General features: G+C 48.8%; 1 protein-coding gene across 1 annotated transcript; it reads left to right on the forward strand.

Moving 5' to 3' along the window:
- The first annotated feature begins 895 nt into the window (after positions 1 to 895).
- Positions 896 to 12711, forward strand: LOC136489962 (uncharacterized). The gene is made up of 8 exons (XM_066486469.1): positions 896 to 2089; positions 2167 to 2235; positions 2337 to 2384; positions 2463 to 2558; positions 2644 to 2694; positions 2829 to 3233; positions 3325 to 3440; positions 12573 to 12711. Exons 2-7 carry the CDS (start codon positions 2209 to 2211, stop codon positions 3433 to 3435), a joined length of 738 nt encoding a protein of 245 aa, XP_066342566.1. The 5' UTR covers positions 896 to 2089; positions 2167 to 2208; the 3' UTR covers positions 3436 to 3440; positions 12573 to 12711.
- The last annotated feature ends 601 nt before the right edge of the window (positions 12712 to 13312 follow it).

The raw sequence follows: 13312 nt of genomic DNA on the forward strand, positions 1-13312 counted from the left end.
CACAACAACCTCGTAACCTATGTTCCAAACTTACTCTAGCAAGCAATTCTATGGATGTAAAACAAGTATTGAATTGCTCAAAGTAAATACTCAAAGTAAGTGCTCAAAGTAAATAGAGAGAGAAAGGAATACGGCGATGTTTTGCCGAGGTATCGGAGAGTCGCCACTCCCCACTAGTCCTCGTTGGAGCACCCGCGCAAGGGTGTAGCTCCCCCTTGATCCGCGCAAGGATCAAGTGCTCTCTACGGGTTGATTCTTCGACACTCCGTCGCGGCGAATCACCCAAAGCCGCTCACAACTTGAGTTGGGTCACCCACAAGCTCCGCCGGGTGAACACCAAACTCCCAATCACCACCAAGCCGTCTAGGTGATGGCGATCACCAAGAGTGACAAGCACGAACTCTCACTTGACCACGCGAAGCCTAATGAGAAGATGGATGCACACTTTGCTACTCTTGATTTGCTAGTGAGGCTACTCTCTTGGATTCTCAAATCACAAACACCTCACTAGGACCTTGCTCTTCTTGGCACTCACAAACGTGTTTCTCAGCTGTTGGAATGAGCAAAAGTTACTCCACTCACGAGTGGAGCTTCTATTTATAAGGCAGCCTGAAAAACGAACCGTTATGAGCTTCTGCGGGATGACCGGACGCTCCGATCGTTTTGACCGGACGCTCCGGTCAGTTCAACCCACGAACAGTTTTCAAGTGATGACCGGACGCTGTCAGGGTCCGGTCAGTACCGACCGGACACGTCCGGTCGCTCTTGGATGCTTACTGTAAACGACCGGACGCTGGATACTCAGGGTCCGGTCACCACTGACCGGACGCGTCCGGTGACTCTTTCCCAAGTCTGGACCCTTACTGGAGTCGACCGGACGCTAGCCCTCAGCGTCCGGTCACACGACCTTCCAGCGTCCGGTCACACCAGACTTGTTCTTCATGGTCAAATGAACTGACCGGACCCTGCGGCCAGCGTCCGGTCGCACCGGAGCCAGCGTCCGGTCAGTGTTTGACCCTCCATTCACTTCCAACTTTCGAACATATGTGAATGAAGTTTGCTCCAAAGGATCTTAGGCATTCATAGGAGCTACCTAGAGCTAGTTTTAACAAGTGTGCACCACACCTAACTCACTAGACTCAACTAGGTCAAGCTACCCGTTCATACCCCCTTAATAGTACGGCCAAAGGAAAAACAAAGTCCTAAATTACTCTAAGTGTCTCTCCAACTCCAATCGACACTTAGAACTAGTTATCCTTAACCTTGTCGTCCATCCTTTAAAAACCGAAACGATTTCCATCGTAGGGGCATGACAACCTTGATTGCCCAATCGATCTCCATTACCATGACCTAACTTAATTGCCTCTGCAAAACACACGTTAGTCATAGTAATCTTGTATTGACATTAATCACCGAAATCCAACTAGGGGCCTAGATGCTTTCAATGACTGGGTGTGGCCATGTGGGTGGGCGAGCGGGGAGTCCCGCTAATGTATGCGGGGCGTGGGCGGTTGGCAGGCCGGGCCGTCACCGGGCCGCGCGCTCTGTAGCGGGCCGTGCCGTACCGGCCCACGTGCCTGGGGTAAGGCCCAGGCACGGCCTGCCCCTCCGGGCCGGGCCCGCTAGCCTCCGTGCCGGGCCGTGCTCATGTCAGGCCAAAAGGCCGGGCTTCGGGCCGGGCTGCCGGGCCTCGGGCTGCATGGCCAGGTATATATGCTACCAAGGCCGGCCGGGACCAATCAAGGGTGAATGTTCTCGCTGCTTTATTCAGCGATGCTAACCTGGCTGGCATTGGAACTATGAGCCTATTCGTGTGAACTTATCAGCCGGTTTATCAGTTAGAAACTACAGTATTTTTCTCTCACAACAAAACAGCTTCAGCCAGCTTACCACCCGGCTTTAATATAAGCCGAACAGGCTATATATAGGAGTATATAATAATAGCAGGAGAAGATAAATTAAAGGAGCACATGCACAACTACTTACTCTCGCGCCGCCGCCCCGAATCCTTGCTGCTGCAGCCGCGCGTCGACCCGCTCGTCCGCAGCTCCGTTGCCGCCCTCAGCCCTGTGCCGAGCTTCGCAGCAAGGTGAAGAATCTAGGAGTGCCTTCCTTTTTCCTTTTCTCGTTTTCGTTTACTCACAGCTTGCCGCCAAACGTCTACAGGAGCTCCCCGTCCGCCCCGTCGAGCTGCTCGCCATCTCCGCCATGCCTCCGACCGATTTGAAGCCCTTGGTGAGCTCGCCATGATCTCCGCTCCGTTCCCGTGTTTTCCCCGCGTCGAATTGTGGTGTTGAGCTGCAGTATGCTAACATGTGTTATTTTTGTTTCATCAGGACGATGATCTGCAGCGCCCATCATCATTTAACTCTGCTAGCAGTAAGGTATGCTATCATTTTTCTTTTCCTAATAAACATGAACACATTGACATCGTGGCTTCTTGCCTTTTTGGTGTTCTGCAGGGGCTTATCAGTGGTGTGAGAAATGAGGGCAGCCATTTTGGCGACAACTATGAAACTAGGGATTTACGGAATAGGCTTCCTCGGGTTGCACCTGAGGTGAAAAACTTATGTAGTTTCTCTTTTCCCTCCTATTTTTCTATTTCCCTTTCTGATGATGTTTTGTGTTGTTGATTCCTGACAGCGGTTGGCCAGCATTCAACTAAATAATAATTCTTTTGCGAACAGGAAGAAGGTGATTTATCCTATTCTCTTTTACCCCTTTGGTTTCCATTCAAATGGGCTAGAGCTATCAAAATGTGATCAGATATCTAAGCCATCAAAAAAATTTATGCAACTTTCTTTTTCTTCTTTTTTTTTTTGACTCAGGGTTTACTTAGTTCCTTCTACACTATTTCGGAGAAGCTGCATGTGTTCTGTGGCAGTCTCGTCATTTTGTCATTGTCATACCCTCTTGCTGCAAATGCAAAAGAGACCTTTGAGGACCATGGGATGCAAGGCATTATCATCGGAAGCGTCATATCATTCTTCATCAGCTGTCTTCTGACAGCTCTTGCGTCATACTTGAGAGACAGTGAGTCCATTGATGGTGTTGGATTCCACATCTTCAAATGGCTCGTGCTTCTGGTGTTTCTATTCCTTAGCGCAGGATTATGTGTGATACTACGTTTCTGCGCACACACCCCCAAAGCAGTCCTGTGGTCCCTTGGAACTGTAGGATACATTGTAATTCTGTCCATTTGGGTTTGGGTGTTCTACATAGAGGTGCTGCAGGTACTGTGACTTTTGTTCAGAATAGTTGAATTTACATAAAAACAAATGCATTGGTGACACTCTGTGCTCTGTCTCCCTCTTTTCTTTTCAGATCCAGGAAGAAATGAAGAAACATTTTGAGATGGAAACTAGGCCACCGTCTGAGGGGCCTGACCGTGTGCCTACCTTGGCTGCTCCGGGACTGCCTCGGGCACCAATTTAGGAAAGGTAAGCAAACATTTTCGCTTTCACTACTACACAAACTTTAATGGAGGCGGACGTTTTTGATTTTCCGCGGCGGGCAAAGCCGTCCGCCGCGGCCTAGAGGCCACGGTAAATCGTGGCTTAACCGCGGCGGGCGGCTTTGCCCGCCGCGGTTAACCGATTTACCACGGCGGGCGGTGTAACGTGCCCGCCGCGGTAAATATACTTTTACCACGGCGGTCACGTTGAACCGCTCACCGCGGTAAATTATTTTACCACGGCGGATACGGTACAGCGCCCACCGCGGTTATGTTCGTTAGCCGTGGCGGGCATTATTATTTGCCCGCCTCGGTAAATTATTTCCTGAATTAAAAAAAATACAGCAGACATATAATTAAATTCAAATTCAAATTCAAATTCAAATCACATCCAGATTTCACAGATTAAACTTAAAAAGTATGCAGGCATTACACATGAGATAATATACATATATATACATGCACTTAGTCGTTCTTGTCATCGTTAATTCATTACATTTACATATTAAAGTCGTTATACATGCCCTAAGGAGTAATCTTGCGGACGCATCATCGTGGGCCATTTCCTCAGCCTCTCGTACTCCGGTAAAATCGCTAGCTGGCTGTTCTCATTGAAGAACGTGCTCCCTTCAAGCACGCATTTGTCTAAGACAAACTTACATATGTCCGCCTTTGTCTGCTTGAAGGAGTGTTGGGTGCTCTGCACGTCTCTCCACCAGTTCAATCCATTCTTGAGCACCCTCCAACTGCTGCTGTACTGCTTGCACTCCCTCAGGTACTCACAGACGTAGAAGCCACAGGTTTGTGATCCTACCGGTTGTTTGGCACACTGCATGATCGATACACAAGCATTAGAATACAGACATTAGAACGCTTATGAACAGAAAGCACAATTAAACCTTTCAAATACTTACCAGAAAGTTGCGTCTGATTTTGATGCGGTTCTTATGCTTAGCCTTAAAATTCTCTGTTCTTCGATCATAGCATTCAGGATCCTTCACGTACTCCTTATAAGCGCTATATGAAATGTACTAGTATTAGGCAGGGCATTAGAACGCATATGAGAAGACAGTTCAGTCACTTACACTCTGAGGCAATCTTCAAAGGCCTTGTACCCTTTTAAGTTTGGCATTCTCAACGAATCAAATACGCAGGCCCTGCCATCCTGAGGGTAGATGATAAATGCAACCCAGTGACCCTCGAGGCCTTGGCTGCGCCATTGAAACAAAATACAGGTTACAATGAGAAATAATAATACTAGCTAGCTACCCACTTATCTCTACAGGCATGTCTTCGACTTACCCAAAGTGGTAGGCAGCTACGATACACCCATTTCTCCTGATCTTCTTCATTGCTCCTAGTATGTACCTTGAAATATTCAACTTCTCATTGTCCATCAGTTTCTTCCTGTGCACCTCTCTCTGTCGCTTGGTCAAGTCTTTCATGGTTGGATGATTGTCATCTAGGTGGTAACCAATGATGACTCTTTAAGCAATATGCATTGGAGATAGATAGATAACATCAAGTTTTAGTTCCTTGGATATATAGGCCATCAACCTGCAAGGACAAGCCATCGTGGCATATATAAGTAGTCTTGACCGATTCAAAGGCAGGTGATATGTGAAACTCGCAATTCATCACTTACATAGAGAACAAGGTGACTTGGGCGATGTCAAGGTCTTGTTCCCGTAGTAGTCTGTACATGTCGTGGAAGTCCACGGGGAGTTCTACATCGTTGCCGGGCAAGTGGAAGTACTCCGCCACAACCTTGACTAGAAAACCATGTAGGCCAGCTTTTGCCGCTTCCATGTACCAGAGATGAAACCTCCTTGTCTCCCACCTTTCCTCGTCGACGAGCTGGGCCTTGGTTATCATGAACTTCCCATGCTCGTAATGGCCGGGGCAGTCATCCGATTCAGGAAATAGATGGAAAGGTGATCTCGGCCTGGGATAGAAATGTTAGTACCATATTATGGCAAAGAAAAGTTATTAGCAAATTATGCTCGCCGCTACCATACCTTTCGAACTCAAGTGAGTATGTGAGATGCCCTTGGTCGCCTTTAGTCTTCGCCGGCGGTGGAGGACAGTGGCTTGTGCTCGCAATGGCAGCAGGCGGTGTCTTTGCCCCTGGTTCCTCCGTGCCTCCCGGTCCTTTGCTTGTGCCCTTAGACGGACTATCGGGAGGTGGAGGTGGACTTGTTGTTGGAGGAGGAGAACGAGGGTGAGGGCTTGTGCCTCGGGGTGACTTCCTTCCCTTGTCATCCCCGCCATTGCCTTCGTCATCGCCATCGCCGTGATCCGGATCATTGGGGGGACAAGATCCGGCAACGGATGGTTGTGATGCTGGTGTCGCCATCGGCGTAGAAGTCGGCGTCGAGAGAATGATCTCTATGTCGTCCTTGTTCCACAGGACTTCAGAACCAATGGCAGCTCCAAGGATCGTTACCCCTTGTGCAGTTGGATATTCCATTTCAAATTCTTCGTATTGGGTCGCATACCATGTAAGTATCACGGCAGCATAGTTGGCAGGGATCTGGTCTTGGTTGAAATCTTTGATATCTTCTTTGGGGTGCATGTAACCCTCACCCACGGTCAACTTTTTCGCCCTGCCGAACGGGATGTTGAGGTTGACGCGCATGGGTTGCCGGATGTCGTCGACGGGGTGCCTTGGGCGATCCTCGATCATCGGCAGTGGCTGCCCTTGTGTCTGCCCTTGTGGAACTTGTGGCACGGCCACGCCAGCCTGGCGAAGCATCTGTGACCTCATTGACACCATATCTGGGTCATTGCTCATGAAGGCTTCTTTTATGGACCGACTGATCATTTCGGCCATGCCTTGATCATAGCCCTTCTGAAAGATGCCCTCCTTGTACCTCTGCCTTGACCGGTATGTGGCAGCGTCAGATTGCCATGACTCCACTGAGTTCTAGCTCATCTTCGACGACATGCCACGGACGCGGCCACGGTGCTCGGGGGTTCCCAGCGCCAGGGTCAGCAAGTCCTGGCCCCTGCGAACCTTGAAGCTGTCCTTGGATTTAGCGGCCTCGATGAGAGCCCTCTCCACCTCCTCGAACTTCGGCTCATTGAACTTGCTCGCGCCCTCCTTGAGCTTCTTCGGCTTGCGGGCATAAATGAAGTCCTTAGCCCTCAAGTCTACACCGTCGTACGGATCGGGAAGCCCGGCGGCAGCTCTAGCCCTTTCTTCCTCCCGCCACTGGGGCCTCTTACCAGCAAACCCAGTCATGCCCAAGTGGTGGGGGTGCAGGTTCTTCTTCGCGAGTGTGCTGAACTTGGCGCTCTTTGCCTTTGCTTCTTCTGTTGTTCTTTGTTTGCAGAACTCTTCCCAGTGATGTTCCTTCACCATAGTGTATTTGACACAGGGTGACTTGCCTAGCTTCAGGTAGTACTTGGTCAGCATGGACTTGAAGTTTCTAAAGGCTCTTCCTACCACGTGCATGACCCACTCCCTGCACTTGTCCAGATCGGCGTCCTCAGGATAATGGAAGCTCCTCGTCACCTCACCCCAGATATGTGTCTTGTAGTCGACCGGGACATTGTTCCACTCCGCCCAAGTGATCTCCACCTTGTCCTTGACTATACATGCCACCTGGTTGCTGAACTTGGCAAGGACCGTGGGTGGCGACAACGGGTTTCCCTCTGGTCCCACCTCATGGATCACATGGACTTCGCCGTGGATTTCCCTCCGGTGCCTCCCGTGTTCCCCCCTTCTCATCTTTGTCCTCTGACCACTAGACTTGCCTGAAGTGGTTGGAGATGGAGCGGGGGGTTCTTTGTCACTGACTTGTTCCTCCTCGAAATTCAATTCTCGAGGCACCACCGGCATCTGTTCAGGGTTTGGAGACCGCGCACTTTGAACTTCGTCGTCCCTCGGTTGGTAGGTCGGATCATCATCGTCCTCTGTACGACGTTTCTTTGTTGGCCTCGGGGTCACGGACACTTGGCTCTCGAGGCTAGTTGATGATGATGCACTAGGGGTAGGGTCGCGCCATTCGCTTATCGGTTCCTCCGCCATTGGAAAGCTACAATGAATACATATTTCAGTTGTATAGACACAGTTATAGAGTAGTAAAGTAGAGTAGTACTAGAGTAGTAAAGTAGTAGTAGTTGGCTCAGATTTGCCCCATTGTCATCACATCGCTTTTAAACTGGTTGCTTGTATCTGGTATACAAGCCATCCTAGTTTAGCGGGGGCACTCGATCATCATCGTCGCTGCCTCAGCATAAAAGGGTTCACATCATTGCATATGCCACTGCCTCAGTAATAAGTTTAAAAGTTCATCATTGCATATGCCAAAAAAGGAACCAGCCCCATTAAATAAATACCTTTCACAAATCAAAAATAGGAGCAACAGTAGTAGAATAGTAGTATAGGAGGGAGTAGAGGAGTAGAGGAGGAGGGAGTAGTAGTAGGCAGTAGTAGTAGTATACTAGTAGTAGTATACTACTAGAAAGTAGTAGGCAGTAGTAGTAGTATACTAGTAGTAGTACAGGAGGGAGTAGAGGTAGGCAGTAGTAGTAGTATACTAGTAGTAAAGGAGGGAGTGACCAATTCATCTCAAAATTCTCACAAATTATATCAAATTTGGCAAAATTGCAGCAGAGTGACCAATTCATCTCAAAATTCTCACAAATTTAGCTCAGAATTAGTTTAAAGGCAAGGTGCATCATAGGCAGTGGCATATGCTCAGAATTTTGTCATAAATTTCTTTGGCATCATAGGCAGCAAAAAGAATTGAATTCAAATGCTACGGTTCACCAAAAGCATCATAGATCAGTAGTATAGCAGTTCAAAATTCACCAAGTGTAGTATAGCAGTTCAGTTGAATTCAGAGTAGCAGCAGCAGTAGTAAGACAACAGTGGTAGAGAGAAATAGGTAATACAAGTACAATTTTGCATCAAGCACTAGAGTACCAGTAAGGGGATAAGTAGTAGCTAGCCATCTCAAAAAACTTTCACAAATCAAAAAATTTGCATCAAGCTATAGAGTGTAGGCAGTAGACAGTAGAGTGTAGGTAGTAGAGTGTAGGCAGTGGATTAATGGGCATCATGGCAATTGGCAATGCCAAACTGCCAATGACAAGCAAGAGAGGCAAATGCCAAAAAAGTTCATCATTGCATATGCCAAAAAAGGAACCAGCCCTATTAAATAAAAACCTTTCACAAATCAAAAACAGGAGCAGCAGTAGTACAATAGTAGTATAGGAGGGAGTAGAGGAGTAGAGGAGTAGAGGACGTCATACCCTTGCCACGTGGTGATTTGGCTGGATGGGCCTAACACAAGCCTCTTAACGGTCTCCGTATCTTCATCAGGGCATCCTTCAAGGGGTATGTGTTGCTCTTTGAGCCACTCTACGAAATTGCTCTTGTGATGGTTCTGGACCCATGCCTCCGTGCGTTGTCCATCATTAGCGGCGCGGATCTCTTCCAGGTTCTTTTCAATATATTTCTCCATGCTCACTAACTGATGAAGGATGCTGTAATGAGCTTCTTGCACCATTCGGTTTGCCACATCGGTGCGCACTTTTCGGCCTGTGCACCCCATTCCTGAGGTTTTGCCTTCGTGGTGATGGACAGGCAACCCAATCACCCTCCCATCTCTTATGTACCTCATACACCAGTTCACGGCCTCCTCCGTTGTGTATGCCTCGATCATAGAGCCCTCCGGGTAAGCGCGGTTATGGACGTATCTGTTGAGGGTGGACATGAACCGCTCGTATGTCCACATCTGGTGTAGGTACACGGGGCCTAGTTGATGGATCTGATCGACCATATGCATCATTAGGTGTGGCATAATATCAAAGTAAGATGGTGGAAAGCACATCTCGAGCTGGCAAAGGGTCTCCGCGATGAACTCCTTCAGGGCAGGCAGCTCAGCCTTATCAATGACCTTCTGAGTGATGCGATTAAAGAAGTATGACATCCGTGTGATGACCATCTTCATGTACTCTGGACGGATAGCCCTAATCGCAATTGGTAGGAACACCATCAGCATGACGTGGCAGTCGTGTGAGTTGTAGCCGATCATTATGAGGTCTTTCATGGAGACTAGGCTCTTGATGTTGGAAGAGAAACCAGTCGGCACCTTGATACCCCTAAGCAACTTAAGAAAAGCCGTCCTCTCGTCTTGCGTTAGGTTGCAGGCCGCACCCGGGATATCGACTTTACCGTTCTGAGGCGGTCCCGGGTGAAGGTCCGGCCTGATGCCCAGATTGACAAGATCCGTCCGTGACTTAATACCATCCTTTGTCTTGCCCTTGATGTCCAGCAGGACACCGATCGTGCTTTCGAAGACATTTTTCTCCAGGTGCATGCAGTCGATGGCATGGGGTGTATTCAGTGTTTTCCAATACGACAGGTACTTGAAGAAAATTGACTTCTTCTTGAAAGGAACGGCGGAGGGGACTTCCTCCGTCTGGTCACGCTTTCGCTTCCTTGTCTGCTTGCTCCCCTCTTCAGGCGGCTTCTTCTTCTTTCCAAACTCCACCTGATCCATGTCCTTGACCATCTCATACACCTTTGTCCCCCAACTAGTCTGTGTCGGTTGATCACGCTGCGGCTCGTCCTGATTGTCAAAGTATTTGTTCATAATACTTCTTCTATACCTGTGATTTTTTGCGAGGAACCGTCTGTGCCTCGTGTACACCATCTTATTGGATCCCTTAAGGTAAGTGTAGCAGGTCCCGTCGATGCAAATTACGCAGCCGGTCTTCCCTTTGATCTGCCCCGACAGTGAGAAGAGACCGGGGTAATCGGTGATGGTGACAAAGATGATTGCTTTTAGTGTGAACTTCTCCTTGCGGGATGCATCCACCATCTAGACCCCAACATCAAATAGTATCTTCATTTCCTCCATGAACGGCTCCAGGAACACATCTATATCGTTGCCGGGCTGCTTCGGTCCGGAGATAAGCATGGTCAGCATAAGGTACCTACGCTTCTGACATAGATGGGGAGGTAGGTTGTACATGGTGAGCACGACGGGCCAAGTGCTGTGCGAGCTGCTAAGCTCACCGAACGGGTTCATCCCGTCGGTACTTAGCGCGAACCTAACATGCCTGGGCTCCTTGCCAAACTCCGGGTTGGCCTCGTCGAAATCCTTCCAGTGCTTGCCATCGGATGGGTGCCGTAGCTTGCCATCGTCGTTCAGGCGGTCAGCAGATGCATGCCAGGACATGAGCTTGGCATCGTCCGGGTTCCCGAATATTGCACGCAGGCGATCGGTCATGGGTAGGTACCACACCGACAGTGCTGGACTTTTCCTGTGCGTGTAACCCTCTTCTTCATCGTCCTGCTGAGCCGAGATCTGTTTGGCCACACTGCTCTTCTTTGCCCCCTTCTTGTTCTTCTTCCGACCACCCCGCAAGCCTCCCTCGTCTTCTGCATCCACGCGACAACCAGCATTTTTCTTGTACCGACTAAAGCCGCAGTGCGGACAACTCGTCAAATTCTCATACTCATTGCCCTGATACAGGATGCAGTGGTTAGGGCATGCATCAAACTTTCTAAGCTTCATCGCCACTAGCCGGATCAGCTTCTTGGCCCGATAAGTATTGGCGGGCATCTTGTTAGCCGTTGGGTACGTGGTGGCAAGGTAGCTTAACAACTCATTGAAGCTAGTGTTAGACCAACCATGACGAGCCTTCAACATCAACATATGGAGGTTAAAACGGAGCGCCGTGCACTCCTTTGGACAATCGCCGCCGTCCTTATAGAGAGGATCAACTGCCGCCTGTTTCAACTCTCTGAAATTCTCCAACCACTTTGGGCAACCCAACACAACGTCGTCTTCATCGAAGTGTTTGACTAGATCTTCAACAAGCTGCACATCCTCGGGTTGGCTCACAGTATCCTGACCATCACCACCGTCGCCGGCTTCGTCGGCCATGTCTTGCATTATATCATCCACCGTGATGTAATCACGACAACTGTTGTCACTGTCGGCTGGCGCAGCTGCTGCGGAAGGATCTTTATTCACCGGTGGTGCTGTCGTCGTCGGCGTCGAAGAGGTAACTCCAGATGCAGCGCCACTCGCACCAACTCTTTCGCCGTGAAATGTCCAGACTGTGTAGCCCTCGATGAAACCATACATGATCAAATGAGTTTGCACCTCGCTGTCTCGGTGGGCTTTCAGGTTCTTGCAACGAGAACATGGACATATGGTTGTCATCCGCTTCAGTCTCTCACGGTGAGCTTTACCAGCCGCAATAAACTTCCTTAATTCAAAGAGGTACCGCGGATCATTCACTCTATCGATCCGGTACATCCATTCCGGTCTATCCATCGTATCTGCGAACATTATCCATCACAATCAACATTAAATAAAGAAGAATTAGGAGAAATTGATGATTTTTACGTCCAAAATCATGAAAAAGAGAGGAAATGACGATGTGAAAGATAAAGCATGCATCTATGATGAATCTAAAGTTAAAGAAATACATGACATCATTTTTTTCATTAAATTTGATCTAGATCTAGATCTAGATCTAAAGAGAACTCTAGGTGATGGAAATAGAGAGAGAGGATGGAAGGAGAGAGGGAGAGCCTTTATGAACCTCTTATGATGTCCTCCTCCCTCAAATCCAAGCCCTTCAACTCAAATCAAAAGTTTCCTCAAATTTTAGGGCAAAGCCTCCCCCATGAGTTTTGAGAGAGGAAGACCCGTGGAGAAGGAGGGTCTGAGGTCTGTATTTGTACAGGCTTTACCGCGGCGGGCAACATAAAACGCCCGCCTCGGTAAATCAAGTCTTTACCGCGGCGGGCAGTTTAAAGAGCCCGCTATGGTAAACCGTATTAACCGCGGCGGGCTATTCATACCGCCCGCCGCGGTAAATAACGATTTCCTGTGGCGGGCAGGTAAGGTTGCCCGCCGCGGTAAACCAGTTTCCCGCAGCGGGCGCCCCGGTGGCCGGCCTCGCTGGCCGGCCACCGGTTAACCGTGGCGGGCAAAAAAGGTGCCCGCCACGGAGCGTGTTTTGGCCACGCTGCGCAAATTGATTCCTGTAGTAGTGTTTACTTCTGTTTTCACAATTTGGAATGCCACAGGTTTTTTAGTGGATGTGCTGCGAGCGTCCGGTTGATCTGTCCTCTTTGCTGCAGGAGAACTCACCTATTCTGTGGGAATGTTTCATCCTTTTTGCCTCTATGTAATGTAATCAGTAAGCAGTTTTGTAAATGATGATGTTGTAATCCTTGAACCTGATGGCTCACTGAGCCTAGACCAATGAAACAAATACAAACAGGCGGGGAGCCTCTCCCCACGTTGACAGTAAAAAAAAAAGTTTCATCCACGAAGCATATATGTGCGCAGACGGGGAAACATACATAGAGGAGCTTATATTTTCTTTTTTTTGAAAGATCTGGTTACCCAGCTTTGATTTATAATAAGAGAGAGTTAGCAACAACTATTACATGCGCGAGAAGCGCTCCCCCTCACAGCCTAGGCTGCAAGGGGTACAGAACTATTTCAAAGCTTATTACACACTTGGATTTTGCACTACTATGAGGGGCTTCAGAAAGCTCCCTCCCGCTAAAGACCACTGCTGGCACAAATCCTTCAAGTCCGAGAACAGAATCTGCTCCCCTTTTCTGCAATCCCTGAACACCACTGCGTTTCTTTGCTTCCAAATGCTCCATAGAGTCAAGATAGCCAAGCTGTGGATTGTTTTGTTTCTGGCTGAGTTGAGAGAAGCAAGCTAATTGGCCTTCAAATTGGACATTGTACGCCAACGAAGCTTGCCAGGTTGCTTTGTCGGCCCATAGACTGAGGTGACCGCATATTGCACAGGATGACAGCCCACCTACAGTACCACCATGGCTTGCATCTAGCTTACGGCTCA

The sequence above is a fragment of the Miscanthus floridulus genome, chromosome 10, assembly GCF_019320115.1.
Source record: "Miscanthus floridulus cultivar M001 chromosome 10, ASM1932011v1, whole genome shotgun sequence".
Classification (NCBI taxonomy): Eukaryota; Viridiplantae; Streptophyta; class Magnoliopsida; order Poales; family Poaceae; genus Miscanthus; species Miscanthus floridulus.